The 24,984-nt window shown below is 37.9% G+C and overlaps 1 protein-coding gene across 3 annotated transcripts in view; it reads left to right on the top strand.

Moving 5' to 3' along the window:
- The first annotated feature begins 5,692 nt into the window (after positions 1-5,692).
- Positions 5,693-24,984, top strand: part of bcar1 (BCAR1 scaffold protein, Cas family member) — an 80,218-nt gene continuing 60,926 nt past the window's right edge. For 2 of the 3 annotated variants that reach the window (XM_043264554.1, XM_043264553.1), the window contains exon 1: positions 5,693-6,134. In XM_043264554.1, coding sequence (XP_043120489.1) covers positions 6,123-6,134 — 12 coding nt within the window. In that variant the 5' untranslated portion in view covers positions 5,693-6,122. The remainder of the gene's footprint in view (positions 6,135-24,984) is intronic. The other variant, XM_043264557.1, reaches the window with a different exon arrangement.

The raw sequence follows: 24,984 nt of genomic DNA, 5'->3' as shown, positions 1-24,984 counted from the left end.
GATTACTATAAGATAGGAATATTTAAAAAAATGTAAGGGAGTCAATACATCGACTCAAATATTTTATTAAAATGTAAACCCTTTTATCAGCAATTTATAAAGTAATGTTTGTGATGCAGTGAGCAATGCAGCCCATCTCTTTAAACAGCAACAAACAAAAAAAATTACCTTCTATCCTTATATTTACTATAAATACCATGGTTACTAAACAGATAAAAATTAAGACAGACCTATGTTTATAGAGTTAGTACACAATATTTGTGTAATATGGCCAAATGAATTCCACTTTTTTTTCCCGTTGGTCTGAATAAAAATGCAAATTCATTCGTTGCCACTAGGTGATGTTTTATGGATCAATATAATATTGTTTGCCTGGTAATGATGTACACAAAGCAGCATGATGCATAACAAACGCTTACTTATTGGAAAAATGAATCGTTAAATAAATTATTTATCAAATAAGGTCAAAATAAATGCATAGAATAAGAAAATGAAAGTGTTTTTTGACCTTGCATGCATGTCAACCTGTTGTTGGGGACCAACAAAATATCAACCCTTCATTACCCATAATAGGGGCACTTACGTTTTTTTTTCCTGCGAAACGATGTCGGTTCTTTTCATAGCATGGGCGGTAACTTGTTCATCCTTTCACTTGAAGATAATGGTCTTGTTTACATAATTCAATCTTCCCTCTCCCTGTGCGTAGGCCTGTGTGGGCACAAAGTTTGTTTACTGCCATTTCCTGCTGCTCGACTACCATTTAGAAGGATGTTCAGCATTTTCCACGCATCTCTCCAGATTTCTGTAATGGCTGACCCCCACAGCAGTCCCCTGCCTCACTGCTGCATTGCTTATTTCCCAAATGGAGATGAGTAGCTGTTCCGTGCTCTGATGTTGTCCTGTGCAAACATCATGCTCTGCAGGTGGGAATTTGAATGATACTGGCATAATTCCCTCGCTTAATCAGTGTTCTCAAACCTGAGCACCGTGAGCTTTTTGTGTTTCACACCAATAAACGGGTACAGGCAGAAATAAATAAAAGTGCCTGCATGAGCATTCAAAAATGATCATATCACAGCGTACATGGCATTTGCAGGCTCTCCATGCTTAGCTGTACTCTTAAAGAAACAGTTCACCACAAAACGAAAACTCATTTTCACTCATGAAACCGATTTTCTGTCTTCTGTGGAATATAAATGAAGGCATTTTGAAGAATGTTGTTGAACAAATAAATATGAACATAACGACATATGTCATAGTGACCTAAGGGTAAGTAAATGATGACCGTTTTTTTTATTGGTTTAACCTTTTATAGTAAGTGGCCTTAACCTCTGTGCACTTACGTTTTAATTAATCATTTAATAAAATGCACTAATTACATGTTTTTGGGCAATGATTAATCACGTCCAAATAAATAATTTGTTTATATGTGTGTGTGTACTGTGTATATTTATGTAAAAGCACACAGATACATTATAAAGTTTAATAATATTTACATGTATTTTACATGTATATATTTATATTAATATATTATAAATGATTCATATATAAACATGTTTTTCTTAATATGTACATGTGCGTGTATTTATGTACAAGATACATAATAAACGTATATAGTACACACATACATATGTAAACAAAAACTTTTATTTTGGATTAAATTAATCACAATTGTTAATCAGCACTAGTTTTTACTTATGTTTTTTTTTTCTGTTTTATATTTGTTATTGATCCTGTCCACAATGAATTAAGTCAATGATCATTTGTTTTTTGTTGTTGCTGGTAACTGTGCTTGTAACAAAAGCAATAATGAACCATGAATTTTTTTTAAATGAATTAATTTCTGTAATTACATTTATAATTACACTTGACCCATCACCTTATCCCCCACTTTAACTAACCCATGCCACCAAACCCATCCCTAACCTTACCTGTGTCCCACCTCAACAGCAGCAAAAGTGTTTTGCAATACAATATGAACAAAATAAGTACACCGTAAGATGCGTTTCCACAGTTATTAACATAATAAATCTAGCAACCTTTTATATTTTCATTTTAAAAATGTGTGAAAGCGCATATATAAGGCTATACTTTTCTTCCCTTGGAATTAAACCCCTGAAAATGTGACAGGGGTGCTTTTCCAATAGTTAACAGCTCATTGAATTCTTAGTGAGCGATATCTTACATTTTAGTTTTTTCGTCTCTTAAAGATATTTATGTTTTGCTTCAGAAGGTTGTACAATCATATTTTTTGTATGTATTTTTCCCCCAACGTAAGGGTATGATAACTGAATTTTCATTTTTGAGTGAAATAATCCTTTAACTTTGCACATGAATATCACCCTTTCCACGTGAATGCATAGTGGGAGTATAGTCAGGTATACACACTCATTTTTATTCATGTCCTCCCCCGTCCACTCAAAGTCAATGGTAAGTGTGTGGTGTTCAGGAGTGGAGAGGAGCCTATCGTCCTCATCTTTATTCAAATGCACCTGTCCACTCCTGATTTTACTTTCCCTCTTGGGTCTGAACACTGCTGTTAGCGCCTAAATAATGCCTTCATCCCATTTCTTTTGTCACTTTTTCAGTTTTTCCATTGCTTTCATCTTGCATTACTCTTGGACATGTTGATGACACGAGTCTGATTTTTCCCTTTGCAATCGTCTCTGCCATTATCATTAACTTTGACTTCCACTTCATGAGACTTTTTCTTTTCCTGTCATTTTATACTTGCGTTTCCCCTCTCTGTTTCCTTTTATCTCGTTTCACTTCTTGGGCATATTTCTTGAGTGATTTCACAGTGGTAACAAACAGTTGGTTTTAAAGCTTAGTTCATCCGAAAATGAATCATCTCTCCAAACCTGTAAGACGTTCCTTCATCTTCAGAACACAAATTAGGACGTTTTTGATGAAAGACTGAAACGGAAGAAAATACATTGTTTAATAAAGTTGTTAACTTTTGTTTTCTTTGAACCCAAAATGTATTCTCGTAGCTTCATAAAATGAAGGTTGATGTCACTACTTTAACAATGTCTTTACTGTCTTTCTGGACCTTTAACGCAGTAGTTGTGTTGCTGTCTATGCAAGGTCAGAAAGCTCTCAGATCTAAGTTTAGATATATAGGTTAAAATGAACATGAGGGTGAGTAATTAAAGTAATAATTTTCATTTTAGTGTGAACTAATCCTTTTAACATTACTTAGAATGCACTATGTACATAGTCACACCGTGCCAAAATGGATCCGATCCAATGCGTCCACGTATCCAATACTGTGATTGAGGCATAGACCCTTAGCAGTGTCCTATATAAAAAGACCTTTCTGGAGCAACAGGGCCTTAGGTGTCTGCTCAGAATTCCTGTAGCGTATATATATAGCACAAACTTCACCTCCAGGCATGTGTATCTGTCTGTCACCAAGTGCATGACTTCAAACAGGGGCAGAAACCTTAAAAATAGACAGCGCTGTTGAGAGGACAATTATAAACAATCACTGTGATGAGAACCTAAAATAACAGCTGGCTAAAATGTTCCGAATGCCTCTTACCTCCAGGTCGCCAGAGTTAAGTGGAGCTTTAAAGCACTGCCGAGTATTTACTACTCTCTTTTTAAACTGCAATGAAATGATTTTCAGTGCATTGCCTGCTGAGCTATATGCTTTACCTTTAAGGTTAGTATATGGTTTTTTTAATGGCAGACTAGTACCTTAATATAATTTCTTGTGATTTTGCAGTGGAATCTTGCAGAATGGAATTCAATTTGGGTAAAATATGTTAAAAAGAGCTAAAACTACCACAGTGGTACCTGAAAGCATGATTAAATTGCCCAAGATATTTAATAAACAGACATATGGAGGTGTCGGATGCACAGTATAGAACTTGATGAATGGGGGGCGTTCCAAATCTGCAGAGTTCTGCCCATGCAGATTCCATACAGTGTAGCTCAGTGGCTAATATCCAATTGCAGACCATGATAGTTTTTTTTTTTTTTTTTTTCTTAATCTTTGCAGTAAATTCAGTCTTGTAACAGTGGACTGGTTTGGCAGCCCACCAAAAAGTTTTTTCCCCCCTTCTGAAGGTCTTCTTTCCTGCATTTTAGTCCTTTTCAACATTAGCCAATGTTGGCAGATGAAGGGATGGAGTGCCGTGACACCAATTTAACAGACATTTGAAGATAAGAAGAGGACCTTTGACTTCTTTCTCACAGCTGCCCTGTATAATTAAAAGCTATTCACAGTGCTCGTGGCATAGCTGTCAGTGAGTGAACTAATCGTCCTCCACAACACACACTTCTGTCCGCTGTTTGCTAAATAACGCACTGTTTTTTCCTTAAAGGGAATTTCATTGTAGATGACAGGCTGACTGTATTATCTCTGATTTTTGATGTTAAATCGAAAGCTTTTTTGAAGACGTGCTTAATATTTGTTAGTAATCCCAACCGTCCAGCATCAGCTAATTTGAAAGGCCAAACATTTTGTTGGTATCAGCATCTTTTACCCAGGCTGTGTTATTAATGTTTTTTTATTTTCTTTCAAAGTCAAATGCTAGAATGTTTGCAGCCAGTTTCATCATGCCAATGGTTAATTGCTATATAATATAATATCTATTATATATTTTTGTTAAAGAGATTGTGTTTCTACAGATGAGGTTTTTGCGAGCTATGTTACGCAAATGCCCGAGGATGCCGCGAAAACTAGAAATCAGTGATTAAGTTTAAAGGAGAATTAAACATTATATTTTTACTCCACATCAGAGCAATGGATGTTTGGTTTGAAAATAACTAGTTTATTTTATAGTTTGTTCTTGTTTTAAAGAATAGATGTTATTTGATTGCTCATTGTCTCATCATCTTGAGGGTTTGTTATGTATTTATTTTTTGCGTTTCTGTATTGCTGATTTCTAGATAATGAAAGCGATCGGTGAATGTAATAGCCGGTGTACAATAAATCTTTAGTGTTACATGTCCTTCACACAGCCAGTGACTTAAGCAACAATGTGGCCGGAGCTCTTTTATTTTCATTGGGAGCTGTAGATTTTCACCACATGAGTGATTTTTGTGACTATGTGGGCTTGTCTGCTCGACAAAGCTGAGAAAAACTTCATGCAAATGTGGAGTGACTTGAAGACCAGCTACTGTGTTGGAGAGAATGACTGGTTTTGTACGTTATGATCTCAGTGAATCACAGGTTGCTGACGGCATGAATGAGTTTGCATGAAAATGCTCAGCTCTTCATAGCTAAATTATAATTTTGCAACGGTACAAATGGACATTGAGCATTCCGCTGTTTGGTGTGCTCAATTTATTAAGTTGCTAAAGTCCAAAGCATACTTTAGTTTTGACACAAATATGCACGCTATAAGATTTAACCTTACTATTTCTATTTCATTATCGGTGTTTATTGTCGATGCTTCTGCAGTTATTTCTTCGACTGTGAAACAAGGGCCCAAGCCTCACAAGTATCCTCTAGTAGGTATACTCTAAAATATTTCTGTAAGGCACGAAAATGGCCACTGGCACATTAAAACAGTAGGCTATGAAGAACAATAAACAATAAACGCATCGAATGTAACCACGTTACACCGTTCACGGCGTATAATATAAACCACGTCGTGTTTATCCACACGGAGGTAACGGGAGACTATCCCTTTAAACAGAACTTGATGATTCCATCATAGAGAGAGAGAGCGCCAGAGAGCGAGCGAGCGAGCGGCGTGCTGGTTCGCTGTGCTACGAAGTGTCAGTGTACGCCACCGCAATACAGATAAACACAAGCCAGGTCATTCCTTACTGTAGGGACAAACGAGTGAAGAAGAGAAGCGTTTTAACTCAAACACGGCCGTTTTATTAGCAGCCCAACAGCAGCTCTCCGGAGAGGAGGACTGAAACTGCGCAGCGCTGCCTGTGCGAGGTGGAGCGGAGACGCATCCGAAACATTCACGTCAAACTTCTCACCCCGTCGAGGCGCGGATTGCACCCTTACTACAGACAACATGGAATAGAAGGACTCAGAGAGAAGCTTGACAACCCAAATTAATGTTTATTCGCTGAAAAACCGTTAGAGGGGAAGAAACTGGTCCGTTAAAATCAGCTTCAGCTTTGTAGTGGATTGAAAGAAGGTGCCCGAGATGTCTGTACCGGTAAGTTCTTCAATTTAACCTCTGATGTGATTCGTCGCGATGTGAAAAAGTTACCGAACTGCTTGATAGTAACTTGCATGCGTTGCGTTGGACGCCCAGACGCGGGGCTGAAAGACCGGGCGGTCTGATCTCGGTTTTGCTGTGGTGGTGCGCTGTGGTCATTTGCTATAAAGCAGCTGTTCAGGACGGCAGTGGAACAGAATTTAGCTCACTCAAGACAATACAGAACCCGGTGAGCCGTCTTAGATTTTGGGGCGTCATAGGCGCGTTCCGAGGATGTCCGAAATGGTGCGCGTGCCAGTGATGCCCAAAAATACGTTCCATATAGGCGGCTCACGAGGGTTTGATGCACAACCTAGGAATCCACGCGCTGAAGTACAAAGAAATAAAAGGATGCAGAGTAAATATATATAAATAAATATATTTCGGTACTAAGTATATGTTTCGTTTCTTTTACGTATTTTAGTTAAAAAAAGAAAGAAAGAAAAAAAAGAACACAGGATTTATTACATTCTCAAGAATGCTTAAAAAAACACGTCTGCATTTTTTTTCTTGACGTTACGTTTTTTTTTTCAATGTTAAATGGCTTTTTTGTGATTGACCCATAGATTCCCATGGATCACAAACCTAAGAGGCAGGGGTAAATTTATACCAATATCCAACAATACATTGTGTGATTTTTTTTTCTCTTATGCTACAAATCATTAGGTCACGTTCCATAATTCCTTATTTCCTACTGTAAATATAATTTTTTTATTGGTAACTTACATTGTTAAGAACTTTATTTGGACAGCTTTATAGGCAGTTTTCTTAATATTTCGATTTTTTTTGCCCCCTAAGATTCCAGCTTTTCAAATAGTTGTATCTCAGCCAAGTATTGTCCTATCCTTAGCTTTATTCAGCTTCCAGATGATGTATAAATCACAATTTCAAAAAATTGACCCTTATGACTGGTTTTGTGGTCCATGGTCACATATGTCAAGAACCTTATGACCTTTCACCTTTGGCCTTTTACCATGTTACAGCTTTAAGTGGATTTTTTTTTATTTATCGGTAAATCAATTAACCAAATTTGAGATTGTTTTCTATGTCTACGCGCAATGGCCTCCTAGAGCAAAAGCCCCATTTTCTAAATATCTATAGAAATGGATTTGTTTTGATGGATGCTCAAAGTCGGTCCATATTGACAGTTTCTATCACAAATTCAGATTTATTTGTTACGTGTGTAAACACGGTAATCAAGAATTGATAAATATAACTAATACCGTGTATTCACAAGTAAACACGTTTGACCCTCAGGCAAAATCTGTTCTTGCTCCATGGATCTGTTTCTTCTAAAAGAGTCTCAGTTCAGAGCTCTCCATCGAGTCTCAACCTGTGAGACCCGTGTTCTGCCTCCCTGCCGCTTTTGGCATCTCATTTCAACATACTGCAACATGATTTAATGTTTGCCCTCGCTGGCTGAAGTTAAGTGGAAGAAGTCGGTAGATTACTAATACGGGGCTGTGGAGGATGCGCATCTCTGCAAAACATCATTGCGGATCCCTGTGGGAGGAATGAGGTTAATTTGCATGTCTTGGCAGCTTACCTATATATTTTCCCACCGCTGTTTTTAGGAGAACTGGCATCTTGATGAAGTTATGAATAAATAATAAAATCACTTCTGCTCTTTGCATCCAAGTAAGAAAATGGTCTTGGAAGTCCACCTCAGTGTTCAGTTTAACTCTTTAAGTTGACATTCAGTGCCAGCGAAAAAGAGTAGTGTATGTTCAGGTTCAGCATCGCTTGGGAACCGATGTCCCACGCCATTTTCAACAAACAGAAGCCAGATTGCGGTTTGCGCCCGGGGTGTTCGAGCTTGATCGCAGCAGCTGTTCTACCGCAAAGATGAGAATATGGTTTGCCTGTCGTTTTCCACGCAACCGGTGTGATTCCGTTTACCTGCGACCAACATATGTCACTAAGGAGTGAAAAACAAACAAGTATAATGGTTAAAGCACATTAATCTAGCGTTTGCAGCCTGTTTGCATCAGTAGGAAACCTGCAGGAGTGTCAGGATTGCACACCGCACTGGTTTATTTATTAGGCCTGGGTTTTAATCCAAATTTATTTGAATTGGATTCTCCATTCAATTCTGAACAGTTTGGGCATATTTCAGTTAATAGTCCATAAAGAATTTTATATCACGAAAAGTCTTACTATTTCCTTTAACTATGCAGTTCATTTAAGATAAAATTATATATAAAATTGTGTTTGCTTGCTTGCCATTTTTAAAAAAAGTGACCAGCATTTTTAAAAATTACTTGATTTTTTTTATCTAGACATATTATGTATGCTTTCATATTTAGGTCATTATGTTATGTGCTTTGTTTATTTATTCTTTATATTTCTATATATTTTAAAATGTAAACTTATTATTTTAATAAGGAAACATTTCTAATTTAAAATATATATATATATATATATATATATATATATATATATATATATATATATATCACTGACGCTTTATCAACATGTGTCCAGACATGCATATCTCCATACATTTTCACTTGAATTCCGCAAGCATGTATGCATACACGCATATTTCCTTTAATACATAAATTCATAAGCTCGAGTTCTACACATGCTCTGCTTCATACATATTGATGGGTATTAATGTTTGGCTGTTAACGTCATTTGCCTCGGCTTCAGATCTTTATCCCGTCCCCTGGACGGCTCCCAGAGAGCGTGCGCTTATTCCCTCCCACCGTCCCTTGCATCCGCGAGAGGTTAAATGCGACGCCAGCAGGGAACGAGCTTGCTAGATCACTCTCAGACGCCTGACATTTGGTGCTTGTCATAGATGATACTCCACATACATATTAATAATGTTGGCTTAGGTGAGCTGTCGCATTTCAATCAACCAATAAAGACCTTTTGCTATTTGTATGCGTTGCCCTGGCAACTAGAGGCCACCAGCTTTCCTCATATGAGTTTCGTTGGCAGCGTAACTCATAGTAAACAGCCTATAATGCTACACATGCCATGCATGAGCAAGCACGACTCCACTATTGTGAATTACAACACGCGCTTGTGAATACGTCTACGAATTCCTCTATGAAATCACACTATTCGTGCTTGTCCTTGCATAGTAAGTGTCTCATCTCATAGACATTCTTTCCTTCACGCAGTCACACATCAGCGGCCCCTGCTTTGCCTCTCCCGGCAGGCATCTTTATCCATTTTTAGTGATTAAGGACGGCCATTTTTTGCTCAAACACACACACACACACTTACACCGGACGCATCTTAATCCAGAGACCAGCTGACACGCTCATTAGTTTATTGCTTGTCAGCTCAAGAGAAAAATAGGAATGCTAAAAGCAGCTGCAGGTGAACATATGATGAATATGAATGTAAATATTAACGTTTATGTCACCTCAGGAGTCTTTTGTCGAACAGCTCTTCATATTCATCTGATTTAAATACTATTCGCATTAGTATGCAGTATATGGGTATATGTGTGAATATTTTTCATTCTCGTTTAGGTCTTGGTACGTTGCGCACATTTTGCTTAAGAATACAAATGAACGGAAAAATGTTGTGTGTTGTGTTTGTGTGTGTGTGTTTTACTGTAGTATGGAGAGTTGTATGTAAAGCATGAAGATTTGATTACTTTGGACAGCGCTTGAATTCTTCAGCTGAACTTTATCGATCACCAGGCGTTGGTGTTTATGTAAGCATTAAACAAAAATCTGAATTCAACTAAATTGACTTCAATCAAATTTATCTATCTGTCTATATATCTTTCCATCACCTGTCTGTATGTCTGACTCTCTGACTATCTGTCTATCTATCTATCTATCTATCTATCTATCTATCTATCTATCTATCTATCTATCTATCTATCTATCTATCCATCCGTCTGTCTGTCTGTCTATCTGTCTACTTGTTTATTCTTATACATTTCCTTACATCTATCGTTCTATCTATTGTCCCGTTGTTTTATCATTTGTTCTGTCATTCTGTCTTTCCATCTATCATCTTGATGTTTTGTCATTCTATCATTCATTCTGTCTTTCATTTGTTCTATCTAGCATACTATTCCTTTTTTTTATTTCTCCCCTCTGTCATTCTTTCTTATTCCATTCATTTCATTTCAGTTTTTGTTTGTTTATTCTATTTATTTATCTATTTGTTTAATTTTTGCATAATTTTTATTCAACCATTCTTTCATGCTCTCTGTCTAAAGGCTGAAAACCTTCAAACTTCAATGCTTTAATCCATTACTGGTTTACATTTACTTTTTTAGTTAAAATGATGGTAATACGAAATTATTTTTATTACCTACCTCATCTCAATTTCAATTAGAATCCAGGAATATCATTGACATTTGAAGTAATTTCTATTCGGTTTTAAATGGCTTGTTTTTGTGCACAAACTGTATATTCACATGATGGTGTCAAGCAAGTGTCTGATATAGTGTAGCAAAAGAATGCAGTGTATGGAATTTGTGGTTTTGTGTGCAGTGATAATGCGCAAGTCTGCAAACAGGCAAACGAACAGATCACTCCCAAAAGATACTTTCTGACTGGTTTTATTTGTCTGAATATAGCCTCACATACTTCCATACTCGCCAAATGCTTTTCACTCTTTTTTTCTTATTCATCTGTTTTTTCTCTGTCCCTCATCTTTTGTCACTCTAAAGGTTCTAAAGCTTTATTTTTGCTTTTAATGTCAGTTTCCTTGCTTTTAACTCTATGTGTTTGTGTGTGTGTGTGTGTGTGTGGATGCTTGCTTTTGTGTTGCATAGCTCTTTAGCTGTTATATTTGCAGCAGTGGGGCACATACTCAGTGTGAAATCCAAGTAGGCCCCTTATGATTTCAAAAGCCGGTGTCGTTTTACTCACCCTGGCGTTGACTGTCCTGCAGACGACCGCTCTCAGCTGGCTGGGAGGACACATGCTGGCCCTCACGGGACCTAAAAGAGTCACTGTAAACACGTCTCCTCTAAACAAGTCGCAACAACCCCTCCTCTTGACCCCTGGAGTGTTGCGTTTTGTTTTCTGTGCTTCAGACTAGCATGACTGACTCTTATGTATGTGCAGCCCTCTCTAGAGTTCTGTTTATGCTGCTGTTTAAGTCATATGTGTGTGTCAACGTGGCTTGGCTGTACTGAGTCGCTAATGAAACGCAGGGCTTTCTCACCATATGATGATTTAAACTCAGTGTAACCCGCTCTTTTGTTCCACTGCCCTGTAAATCTCTTTCGTCAGCATTAGAAAATGGGAGGATAGAGGGAATATGGATGTGTGTGTGCAAGTCTGTGGATAGAGATTATGTTGGGTGTGTATGTGCAAAATTTGCATGCCTCGTGTTCGTGTTTTGTGTTGAGCGATTGTGTTCGTAGACAAAGAGAGAGATGGTGTTGCGCATATTTCTTTGCAGCTCGGTGGACGCTGGATCCTGATGTGGATCCTCATTATAGCGCAGCTGTGAGAGTGAAAGGGAGATAGAAAAAAACGAGCAAGTGTAGTTGTGTGCATGCGTCTGTTTTTGCCACTGCCTGTGCCAAATCGTCCCGTCGCCACCGTCGTAAATCTGCTGGCTGATGTGTACCATGGTCATATTAATGGAGCGCCATCAATCACACCGGGCTGTCTGAGATTAGACTGTATGTGCATGATGGGATGGGGGAGGGAACTGTACCTACAAGTGAACCTGACAGAAACATCTGTTAAGACTAGACCGATTCAGCTAAAACCAATCCACATAACCTCAGCCTAGTTCAGTCTAGTCTTGATATTTCAAATGTGTAGTACAATTTAGCATACCCAGTCTGGTTTGTCATATCTTAAACCAGGTCAATCACGTCCAGTTTAGCTAATCCCAGTCATATAAACTCAGATCAGATTAGTTGAAGCTAGTCCAGCTGTGCTGAAACAGTCTAGTACAGTCCAGTTTAGTTTGCCAAGTTAGATTGGCTATAGCTTTGTCCAGCTGTATGCAGCTAAACCCAATCTAGTTATGTCCAGTTTGCTGTACCCAGTTCAGTCCATATTAGCTATACCCAATCCAATTGTGCTCAACAAAACTAAGCCTAGATCAGTCCAGTTTAGCTTGCCCAGTTCAGTGCAGGTTAGCTAAAACCAGTACATTTGTACTCAGCTAAATCAATCCTAGTTCAGTCCAGTTTAGCTAAATCTAGCTATGTCGAATTTGTTATGCCAGGTTCAGTATAGAGTAACTGAGGCCAGTCCAGTTGATCTCATTTTAGACCAACCCAGTCAGGTCCAGTTTAGCATGTTGAAATCAGTCTAGATTAGCTAAGGCCAGTCCTGCTTTACTTAGATAAGACCTGTTCAGTCAAAATCTTGTTAAATTTAGCTAATCCCAGTCAGGTACAGTTTAGAATGGCCAGATTAGGTAATGCCAGTCCAGTTTCACAACTAAGACTGTCCCAGTCCACTCCAGTTTTGCTATACTCAGCAAGGTCCAGTATATTCTGTCCAGTTCAGTCGAGATTAGCTAAAGACAGTCCACTTTATCTCAACTAAAACTAAGATAGTCCACTCTAGTTTTGCTAAACTCAGTTAGGACCATTACAGTGTGCCTAGATTTCAGTCTAGATAATCTGAGATAATCAATCCAACCCAGTCCAATTTATTTCAGCATTTTAGCTAAACAGGTGCAGTTTATTTTAGCTAAGGCTAGCTCAGTAAAGTCCAGTTTTAGCTAAGGCCAATCCAGTTCAACTCAGATGAGCCTGGCCAAGTTAAGCTCATCCCGGCCCAGGCAATCTGCAGATTGATCGCTCTCTGAATTGCAGAGTAGCTTGGCAGTGACGAGTGATGAAGTGAAAGGGTCAGATGAAGAGCAGGAGCCAGGAGAGAGGGGGATGGAAAAAAGAGACACAAATGAGACTAGAACTGGAAGAGTCAAGTGTAACTGCCTCTGGAGAACCAGAAAATCATATGAAAGTTGAAAAGAGAAAGACGTAATGGCATAACAAGCGCCGGGTTGCAGTGAAGGACACAGAGAGAGGAAGAGGATAGACACCACAAGAGGCTTGAGAAAATGTAATGGTAAGCATAGAGGGAGAAAAATGGAAATTTTGAGGTAGCAGCAAGATAATGACAAGAGAAAGATGCTATATGTGGACAATCAGACAATCAATTTGAATGTTCTGGGACCACCCTCCCCATCACAATGCTGAATGACAATAGACCTCTTTTCTAACTTTCCTAACTGTTGAGAAGAAAAAGTGAGTTATTTTTCCTGTCCAGTGTTATTTTAGTACTGTAATATTTATACATTTTTAGATTTAGATTTTATTTATATACACTTTTGTAATTGTTTAAATTGCTTTTGTAATTTTTATTAGGTTTTTATTTATGTTTTTTATTTAAAATTTTTTACTCAATTTAAGTATTTCAGTTGGCAACCACACCAGCATTTTTAAATTCTCATCTATATTTAATTTCAATTTTGAATCTAAAGCTTTTAAAACATGTTCACTGAAACAGTTAATAACAACGCTGCTCCTGTCCTTATGAACCTCTCCACAGGGCATGAGCATGACATCATCAGCATCCGCTTGCGTTTTAATGAACCTCTTTGCCTAGATGCTCATTAAGGACGTGTGAGTGTAGAGCACCTCAATCACATCTTCTTAGCCGTGTGTGTCCATGTGAGTGTGTGTACGTGAAATATCATATTGTATATGCACACGGGAACTCTTAATGCTAATGAGCGTGCTTGAGTGAGTGTGTGGTACTGACGTGCGAGCAAGCGCCTCTTATTTGATGTGCCTAAGCCGCACTGCAGCAGCATGAAGAGACTGTAATCTTTAGTTGAAGTCCCACTAATCCACGTGAAGGTTAATGCTGCACTGTATGTTGCATTCCTTAAATTAAAGCGACGGCATTTGGGATGTATGTGTTGGAATGCCGGAACTCAATTTCATAATTGATGGTTCAAGCAGATTAATCAACTTCGCAACGTATTAACTACATTCCAGGTTTCAGTATCCGACCTCTGGGACAATCTGGGGTCATTTAGTGGCATGCAAATAAATGAACGCTGTATGCTAACACTCTTGAAGCTATTATAATCAGGGTCTCTTGGATAAACAGCAAGCATAATGCATAATTAATGTAATTTATTTCACTCTGGTGCTGGAATAGATTAGGGGTGCCCTCTTTGATTTGGCTTGACCTCCACCATCACCTTACCGTGGTCCTCCTTGAGGAAGCGTCTCATTGGAAGTCGCAGCGGATGTGTTCTTGCTCCTGTTGACCTTTTTGCTGATGGGAACTTGCGAGGTGTGATTGGGGATTTAGGGAGAGAGAGCACGAGACTGAAAGGTGAGAGAGAGAGAGAGGAGGTGATGGGGAGAGTGAGACACAACGAGAGACAGTTTTGAAGAGGGCGACTCCATTTCACACAGCTGCTATAATGTGACCTTTCTGGAGAACGTTGTCCCTCTTCCTTGTCAATGCAGTGCAGCGGATTAAAGTTGCATCAGCTGCAGAACCCGCCAACCCAGTGTTGCATCTCCAATTTTTCCACTAGAGGGGCGACCTTTAAGCAGCTTGTTGCCTTTTTTAAGGCGACGCCAGTGAGCCGCGCTTGCAGAAGGATATTAAAGGGACGTTGCTTGTTTTTACTGCAGCTTTGCGGTAAAAGAAAAAGTCATTTGTAGGCAACAAAGAAGCTTGATGTGAAAGAAAATTGATTTTGAAGATTGACTTTCGATCTCTCGTAGGACTTTGCTGGTTTTGTAGAGTGGCCAGCGACAGCTGGGATCTAGCTTTTGTGCCACTGTTTGGAGATTAGTTTCTTAATAACAGTCCCATTATAACTCACATACATTGTCAAACAAACAGCATACTTAGAATATTCACTCTCAAGTAAAGACAATATATGATTTCATGCTTATGTTCAGCAATCTGGCATCCATGAAAATCTGTTTCTGTCTCAAAGTATAAAAAGGTATTTGTAACTATATTGCAGTTTTAACTTTTTTTTTTTCATTTTTATCACCCGGTTTCCTAGACAAGGCTTAAGCCTAGCCCTAGACTAAAATGTATGTCTGAGCAATTTAAAGAAACTTAAAGAAACTTGCATTGACTGATCTTAAAATATATCAGTGCCTTTGTTTTGTCTCAAAAAGCCCACCAGTAATGCTTTTTTCTAAGCATGTTTAAAAATTTAACTATGGCTAAATCCTGGTTTAGTCTAAGCCTTGTCTGTGAAACCTTGCCTATGGCCTATGCCTATATGTCTCAATTGTCAGATTATATCTTGCAGTGTTTTGTTTCTTTTTATTGTGACTTTATCATAATGTGAATTTATTTTGCATTGTGATTTCATATCTCAATAGTCACATTTTTTATTTGTTTTAATCATAGTTTAAAAATGTATTTTGCAATGTGACATGTCAGCTATTTGAGTCTATCGGTAAACCCCACTCCCATTAGTTTCTGTTGCTCCCTCAGACAAACAAAGTAGCTCACTGTTTTACAATGACAACTGCAGAGTGAAAACCTTGTCAAACTGTGTTTTTGCACACTTTTGGACACAGAATGCCACCAAATGGAAATGAAATATCCCATGTAGTTATTTCTAAGATATTTAAAAATCAATACAGTGGGTAACTTGGAGTGAAGGTTTACAGGAGAAATCTCTTATTACGGTCGGTAATCACAATCGCGACTAACAACATAACGAATCAACACTGTCCATGTATGGCAGGGTACGATTAAATTCATTTACATTAAACATGTTTAACATGAACAGAAAAATACACATAGAATACACATAGAAACAACACATAGACTTAGTTTATGTGTTTTTGACGTACACTGTACAAGACTCAAAAACAGTCTGCTATCTAGGTTTGTACATTAGCATGGGCTCACAAACATTATTAACAGATACCTTGCTGAAGCACAAGATGACATTAACGTTCTGCTTGAGCGGATGAAAAATGTTTGACAGCCAGAAAATGAACATTATGTCTTTCAATGAAATTGAATAAAATAAATTCCATTACCCATCCTCTCAGGATACCAGAAATCAGTGTTACAAGTACCCCAGACACATTGTTTTATTTTTTTTGAAGCATAGAAAGCTTATACAGCTTCGGTTCTTCCAATGTTTCTCTTTGGCGCTGAAACCTACAGATGTCCCGAGTTTCACTCTCTGTGCATCTGATATTCGACTGCCATCTGCGTTCGAAGGGAGGGCCTTATTGATTGGTCAGATGTGACTTGACATAATGTTGTAATTTTGACAGATGTTCTTTATTTCTGATAATTGTGACTTCAGTTCTAATAATTGTATTGTAATTGTGAGATGTTCTTCTCGTGATGTTTTTTAATGATTTTTAGATTTTAATTTTTGCTTTTTACTCTAAGATGGAAACTGGCTTCTGTAGATATCCATGTCTTGATGTACGAGCTGTTTATATGTGCTGATGTTTTTCTTCCTTTATAAGGTCCTTGTGTGAGTGTGTGCGTGTTAGCATGTTAGTCTCAGGGGGGAGCAGCTATTACAAAGTTTATGTGCTATAGGAATGCTGTACTTCCTGTAGCACACTCTGAGTGCTGTATAAGAATCCCAGCATGATCTCCGGAACGCTTCCAGCCATCCACTGCAAGCTCATCAGTTACCATTAATGAACCACAGCTGGCTTTTATAGATATACCTGCTGGACATTCATATTCTCACAGCCTAGTTCTTCTCTCACAGGTTCTTCCAAACTTTTATACTTCATCTAATGCATCTTTATTAAAACTGCTCATGTGTGCTGATGTGAGACTGGTTTGGGTCCAAAAGGAAGAATTTAGTTCCATGGTAAGGGAGATGTTTGGTGCAGCGGTCATTTTTCAAATTATGGCCTTTTAGGTCTGCGATTGTATCGACTAAGCCCATTGAATTGGTCTCTTTGGTGATAAGTAGGATGTTTATGGTCTAGTGAATGCATAGATGTGTCTCAGTACAGGTGGCCGGTAGATCTTGCTACCCAGTGAAGCAGGTAAATCATGGGTTTCAGATAGAGGCAGCGTTTATCAAGGTCTTTAATTTACATAGCAGGTGGAGGCCCTGTGTTCATCCCTGTGGCTCATGGATCATTGCTAGACTTGGCAGCAAATGAAGGTAACCAATGTGGCCAATTGCAGACTGGTAAAAGAAGGCCTTGTTCTTCATGACATGAAAGGTTTGCCATCTGGGCCCCCTACCTGGATTTTTCTTGGTCTGTGAATTTAGCTACATGGCTGAGACACTCCTAGTGTTCCTGGAGACCTGCACTGGATCGAAAAATACAATTTAGGAAAGCTTATTGTATGTTTGGACTCATTTAAAGCAAGATTTATGCACAACAAACCTTTTGAACTTGGGTTGGTCCGATTGATATGCATTAAGGAGCTTAATGTTAATGTATGTGGGATGAACAGATATTAATATACTGTGTTCAGAATCTGAGGAAAAGCTTCTGTTCTTGTCCTGTGCCCCTTTGCCCTGTTGGCTGGGCAGGTAATCTGCTCAACTGCCATGTGAATTGGGTTTGAACTGGGAGGGCAAGCAATTTACTGCTCATTCACAGACCGTTCCCCAGCTTATGAGAAAAAGAGGGGGATGGGGTTGAGAAAGATGAAGAGGAAAAGAATGGATTAGATAGAAATGGAGAGTAAAAGATAGAGGATGAGATGAGAAATACAAAAAGACATTAGCAGATGGAATGAGTAGGAGAAATATGAAGCGAAAAAGAGGGATTGTGAAGAAGAAATATATAGAATAAGGAGAAGAAAGTCTGTGGGATCTGTTTGTAGGAGAGAGAAAGAGACTTAAAGCTTTGTTTATATGATGGTTGTACCACCTGTAAATGTTCCAAGATTGCCAGTGTTTTTCCAGTATCACATTACACTGACTTTTCAGTGGATAAACATCCTTTGAGCTATCAGTTGTTTTTATTGTGCATAATTTCTTTTGCCATTTCTTCTGCAGAACAGTATCCATTAAATTTTTCTGCAATGTTATTGTGATGTTGTGGACAGGTTCTGTGCATGAATTTTGGAAAGCTATTTTGCAGACTTTTGGACCGCCACGCTGGAATGCAGGCCTTTTCACTTTTTCTCTCTCCCCCAATTCCTTTCTTTTCTTTTCCAGACTGTGTCCAGGAGCTCTGGGCTTGGAAACTCCCAGAAGCCAAAGTGAGTCTGGGCTAGACTGCTGTCATGTCAACAGCCGCTGTGCTGCTAATATACACAGGCACCCCAGCACTCGATCATTTCATCGTCCAGAAGAGCCCCTAATGCCACAAGCTTCACCCCAGCGCTCAGGATAGCTTTTGTGTCATACAACAGCTTCCTGTGTCACATATCAGCTTCCCAAGGCAGAATCCCGTTTTTTTTAGCAGTTGAGTAGTGCAGAGAATCTTGTTCCTTACTATGATAGTATCTTTCCAGAGATTAAATGAATTGTGCAGCTGTCATAGTCGGAAAGGATAATATGAAAACTGCAGCATTTGTACTAGCAGGCAACACGTTAAAATAGGATAATCTGGAAAATATTTACTTAGAGAAAGATGTTTATAGTAATTGGGCTGTGGGCATTTTTGAAAGCTCCGCAGAGCATAGAAAAAAATAGAGGCTTGCCTCGACTAATGCCTTGGTAGATGTCCAGAGATAGACAGAGAGAACAGAGCTAAACAAAGTTTGAATTCTTGCATTTAAAAACAACTAGCAACATGAATGCAGGGATCTTGAATGCAATAATGTTTGAGTTATTTTTAACTAGACATTCCCAAGCTAGAAAAACATTTAGTGCAAAGGAAGAGTTACTAGAGTCCTGTTTTCATAACGATACACTTGTCATGTGCCAGACTGTTTTTTTGTCATTGTTTACTTGATGGCTGTGTGTCTGTAGCACCTAGTTTATTCTCTTAAATCTTTTTAGCATTTGGGTTTTAGTGCTCCTGGATGGGGACCCAGACTATTCTGATATTATTTGTGCACTACAGTAGATATTACTCTGGAATTGATTAGATAGAGCAGCCAATACGTTCTCATGTGGTGCCCAGTAGAGCAGTGTTGTTTGCGCACGGTAGGATGTCTTATAGGATTGCCCATAGAGAGAAAAGAAACATTGAGTGAAAATGAAACGAACATTCCTCTCACTTTTACAGCATACCTACCTCTGTCTGTTTTTATGATGGATTTAAAGAGATAATTCACCCCCAACCCCCCAAAAAATTATTTCATTAACTACTCACCCTCGTGTCATTCCTAATTCGTAAGACCTTCATGTATCTACAAATTAAAATACAAATTGTGACATTTCTGATGCAATCTGAGAGCTTCTTGACTCTGCATAAACAACAAAGTTCTCAGATATTAAAAAAATATCTTAATTTGTGTTCCAAGGATGTACAAAGGTCTTACAGGTTTGGAACAATATAAGGGTCAGTAATTAATGGCAGAATTTTTGGGTGAGCTATCCGTTTAATATGCGACTCCACACTAAGAATAATTAGCCAACAAATTAACCACAAATTACCATAACCTCGATTCAGTTAAATTTCATAAAATACAAACCTGGGTTTTGTATAGCTGACCGGTCCTTTTCTCTTATTTTTTTTGTGAGAGGTTGCTCTCACCAGCTGAATACAGCCTTTGAACTGTGTTTGCTGACTGACCGGTGTGTGTTCTAATGTCTGCTTGATGGCAGATTCATGGTGTGTGGATGTGCTTTATGTCTGACTGATGTGTTTGTAAGTCAAGGTGCTAAAACTCTCATGAACACACACACACACACACACACACACACTCATGTACATCCGTTTGCCGTTGACACACTGATGGATCTGGTGGTGGCACCAGCTGGGAAGAGGTATTGTTCTGGTCTCCTGCATGTTTCCTCTTCCAGCTCACTGAGCTGCCTATTTTACACTCTGTCATGTGTGTGTATGTGATGAAATAAATGGATTGTAAATATTTATTGGCGATGAATGCAGCGAGAGGCTCTGAATCGCTGTGTGTGAGCCGCAAACCTGTCATCGCTTTTGATAGTCTCTCGATGGTACCCAGACCCTAAGAGGAGCTTTGAAAAACCACTATGCGATTGAGCAAGAATGAATCTTGGGAATCGGCTATTACTCCACACATATTTTTAATATGTGCATTAGGGCTGAGTCTCAGCTGACTGTTTGACTTTGACTAAAACTGCACTAAATATATGAGATACAAAAATAGAAGAAAAAGAGTAATAGAATTCTCATTTTAAAATATTCTGTTCTCCAAAAAATAGGCATAGGAAATAATGTAATGCAATTGCCATGATATAAAATTACTTGATATATGATTTTGATCATTTTTCTGATCATAAAGCCTTTGCATGATAACATAACATATTGATTACATTTTTTCATTTATCCACTTCAGTCGTGAGCTGAGCTGAGCTTTGGAGCTTAGTGTTGTGGTTGGCTCACAGAACTTCCTCCAATCACATTGGCTCCTTATCAGGATTTTATCTTCTGTTCTCAAGAAGGGAATCAGACAGACCTTAGACAGTCTTGCAGAACTTCGATTATCTGGGACGGGGCCCACAGGGAAATCTTTCTCCACTGGATTACTGCTCAGAGGTCGTTCATTGCTCATCTGTGGACAAAGCAGAAGACAGAAGTGCAGAACAAACACAAACACTGGGAAGAAGGCCTACCCTGAGATGAAATAATGCAGAATAGCTTTGGGGAAATGACACTACATAATATCACTAAATTCTACTCTGAATCTACTTATCTTAGGTTATCTGTCTGTTTGTCTGTCTATCCATATTGTACAGTTTTTCTAGAATTGTATAAATAGAACATTCTAAAGAATAGCGTCTATTTCAAACAAATCTAGCATAACAAAGTAAAAAATATTTAGGCCTGCTGTCACATTTGATCAGTTTTATGCATCCATTCTGGTTATTTTTATTTATTTATTTATTTAAATGTACGACTATAAACCTTTGAACAGAAGCATATATATAGTACTGTGCAAATGTCTTTTAAGATGGTTATTTATATATATTTTATTTATTTATGTCATTTTGCTGCCATTTAAATATTAAGTATGAGTTTCCAAACTATTTTTTTGCAAATATTGTAATAATCCAGTGAGGTTTTTATCTAACTAAAGAGTCCTTAAACAGATGGTACAGTCCTCACAGAGATCTGATGTCACCATGACTGAGTCAGTCTGGGATTACATGGAGAGATTGAAGCAGTTGAGACGGCCTAAATCCATAGAAGAACTGTGGCAAATTCTCAAAGAAGCTTGGAACAACCTTCATACAAAATTCCCTGATGATGGCGAAGCTTTTGCAGCTTTGCCAATGGAATGTTTAGAAATCTAACATTGATATATCCTACAGGCAAAATAAAAGTAAATATATAAATAACTGTTTTCAAACAAATGTTGCTGTGAAGCATCCAATATCCTTAAGATTTTTGCACAGCACTGTATGTATAATATATCATCACATTGTAAGTGTAGCAACCTCAATTATATTCATAGTTGCAGACCATTTCTTACAGGGGGATGGCGACTTCTGGGTTTTCATCATTGTGCCTTTAATGAAAGTCAGTTACCACTCTGAATCAACTGATCATTATCAGAATTTAGGCCTCATGTAGAGAATTCATGCATTTTCGAAGAAAAATATTGATATTTCAAAAGTAGTAATCATTTTTTCTCAAGCCTTTATTCATGTCCTGGAGTCGTGTGAGGCACTTTTTTTGCGTTTTATTTGACAACATGTGAACAGATGAACAGAATCACCCACTGACTGCAATGAAAGAGCTTGGAATAGCCATGACAATTTTTAACTCAGATATGATTCACCTTAAAAAGAAAGTCATACACACATAGGAGGCCTTGAGGGTGAGTAAAACAAGCTAATTTAAATTTTTTGGTGAACTTTACATTTTATTGCTACCTAAAACCTCCGTAGAGGTTAATAATGCTTTTAAATTGTACTCTTTATTGATTTATTTGTGTTGGTCAGACTGGAGAAAAAATGTCAGGGCCTGATGTGAGTTTCCTTATCATCATCATCTAGCCATCTCTCAGGGGTCCTGCACTGGGCATGCTCGCTCAACTCTGTGTTACGGGTCAGGAAATGGACCATTCTTTGTCCTGGCTGGCTGCTGAACAGACTGAACTTGTGTATCTGAGATACAGTTCGTGTGTATGCTCTGGCGAATGTATTTGTGCGTATGCAGTGTTTTTCTGTGCGTGTTTGTGTTCTCAGACCAGGGCTCGTTAAGGGAATTTTGCTGGAATGCTAATCACATGCTCACTAATGGACACAGAAAGAAGAGTAGGCAATGCCCCGTTGACTACAGAACAGCTAGATAAACTAATGCAGAGAGAGAAGGAGAGGTCACCTAATGTGCAATGCTTAATTCAAAGACTGAAAAAAATGCCACCATAATCTTATTAAAAAAAATTCCTGGGCAAATGCAAGTGTTCAAAACAATTTACTAAATTTGTCAATAATATTAATACTTATGTTATGGCTGTGTGAAACCTTTCAACCAGATTACTTTTGCATATAAGATGTGCCAAACCATCTGCAAAGTGCTGTTTACAAAAAATGCATTCATAGGGATTCTCTGTAATTAGTAATAATGTCATTAAAGGAATTCTCCTGAGCAAATATAAGAGAAATGTTATCCGTGAAATGTTAAAAGTGTTTCCTGTAAGCAATCAATAATCATATTTTCAGTTATGCGCATACAATGGAAAATCTGTAGTTCACATAGAATCCATTTGTTAAGTTTGTCTGTTATATACAGTTATTGTCATGGCTGTTAAAAGCGGTAAACTTGTTATTGTTCATGTTATATGTGGCATAACCATCCACAAAATATAGTTTACATAAACTATATTCGCAGGAATTATGGTGATAAATTATATGATAAATCAAACCATTTTTTGTAAAGTTGATATTCTCGATACTCTTGATACTGCACAACTACAGAGCTTTTTGGTTGATTTATTTTTTTTGGCTGAACATTTTTAGTTGGTGTATCAATGTTGAATACAGAACCAGAAGTTTATGTGGCTAGAAAATTTGTTCCATCTTTCAAATAGAAAACATATTAAATCATATACATTTTTACTTTTTTAAATACTTCCTCCATAGATTTCTATTGCAAGCGTGGTACTTACAAGAAAATGGTTTCAAATTTTGATTCAGGAAATAAAAAAGTATTTAATCCAGAATCTTATTGTATTACATAGTAACTCCAAACTTGATTGTATCAGATAGCCTATATAACTGCTGTAGGTGATGCATGATGCCTGTTTTAGTAATCAGACTTGCCTTGTCAATATTTTTGGTTTGCAAGTATGCATATTCACTTAGCATGAAATCCTTCAGTGGTCTGCGCTCATAAATCAGATCTTTTTTTTATTTTCAAAGTTATGATGAACAGTTGTTCCTGAGCGTTGGCTCACTCCATTCTCCAGCTCCTTGAGTCTTGAATACCCATCATTTTCAGACCGAAGGGATGTGTTCTGTTGCCTCCAGTAGCAATCCATTAGAGCGGATGTATACCTCCCTAATGGAGAAACTTCAGGAGGCAGATTCCTATAGATGGGGAAGTTGTGTGCTTGTGTTCGTGCATGCACTTTTCACAATGGTCTCACTCAACTCTCTAAATCCATTATCCAAATGTAGGTCGTTTTTGGTGAGAAATTGTCTCATGTGCTATGACATTTTTTTCCATGCTCCGCCCACTCTCAAGCCTTAAAGCCAAATAAAAAAAAATATCTGTATTGATACATACAGACACATCAAGTGGAAGGACCAGGATTGATGGTGACATTTCCATACGGCCAGGTAGTTTGAAGAGTTCTTTCTTCCATCCCATCCTGACAGCAATGAGACTGAGATAGCTGCATGTGTGAAAGAGCTTTGATTGGGTTTCATCTGATCCAGACATTATTTCTCCTTGAGTGGACTTGGGGAAAAAAGACGGTCTGATGGGTCTCTTTTGGCATTTTGCTGCCAGTGGAGCATGTCTGCATTTAGATTTGCGATTAAACGGTGAGGTATACCTAGATTTCTATGTGTGTGCTCACTTCGAATACACACATTGGCCTAAAAAAGTATTGCTTTGAGACACACTTTTAAACGTATTAAATATTAAATCAGATAGCATTGATTTAGCTTTTTGAGTGATATTCAGACATTTCAAATATCCAAATACATTTTGGAGCATTTTACATTTGAGACCCTCGCCCACAAAACCAGTCATAAGTAGCATGGATATATTTGTAGCAATATCCAAAAATAGTTTTGGTCAAAAATAGACTAGATTTTTGTGATTTTTTATTTCTTTTTAATTATAGTAATTTTAATTATAATTATAATATAATATAATATAATATAATATAATATAATATAATATATTTAGTTTGCACAAAAAAGTAATATTAGTCAATAATATTAACCAGTATGGAAGTGATCTATTGTGCATTCTTCTTGGAAGGTGAATTGAAAAGATTTCTGTTTAGGTTTTGCATGAACCAATGCATTTGTGTTCATGTTTTTGAGCATGTTTTGGCCATTAATCACTATAAAAGGAGAACAGAACAGCTTTGACTAAATCTGTGTTATATAGTGATACACAGTGAACGTGTGCTGAGCAGTGAGGACTGACACTCACTGCTAGCCAACAGGTCAGGACGAGCAGACTATCAAAGAAAACATTGCCGTAGGCAGTGGAATCCTGAGGTTATGCTTTCAACTTGTGTTTTAAATCCTTCTGTATGTTGTCCAAGCTCTCTATTCTGTGTTCTTCTCTAGT

This window comes from Puntigrus tetrazona, chromosome 18, assembly GCF_018831695.1.
Source record: "Puntigrus tetrazona isolate hp1 chromosome 18, ASM1883169v1, whole genome shotgun sequence".
In the NCBI taxonomy this organism is placed as follows: domain Eukaryota; kingdom Metazoa; phylum Chordata; class Actinopteri; order Cypriniformes; family Cyprinidae; genus Puntigrus; species Puntigrus tetrazona.
Note: the sequence above shows the minus strand (reverse complement) of the source record. Positions and strands in the feature narration are given on the sequence as shown.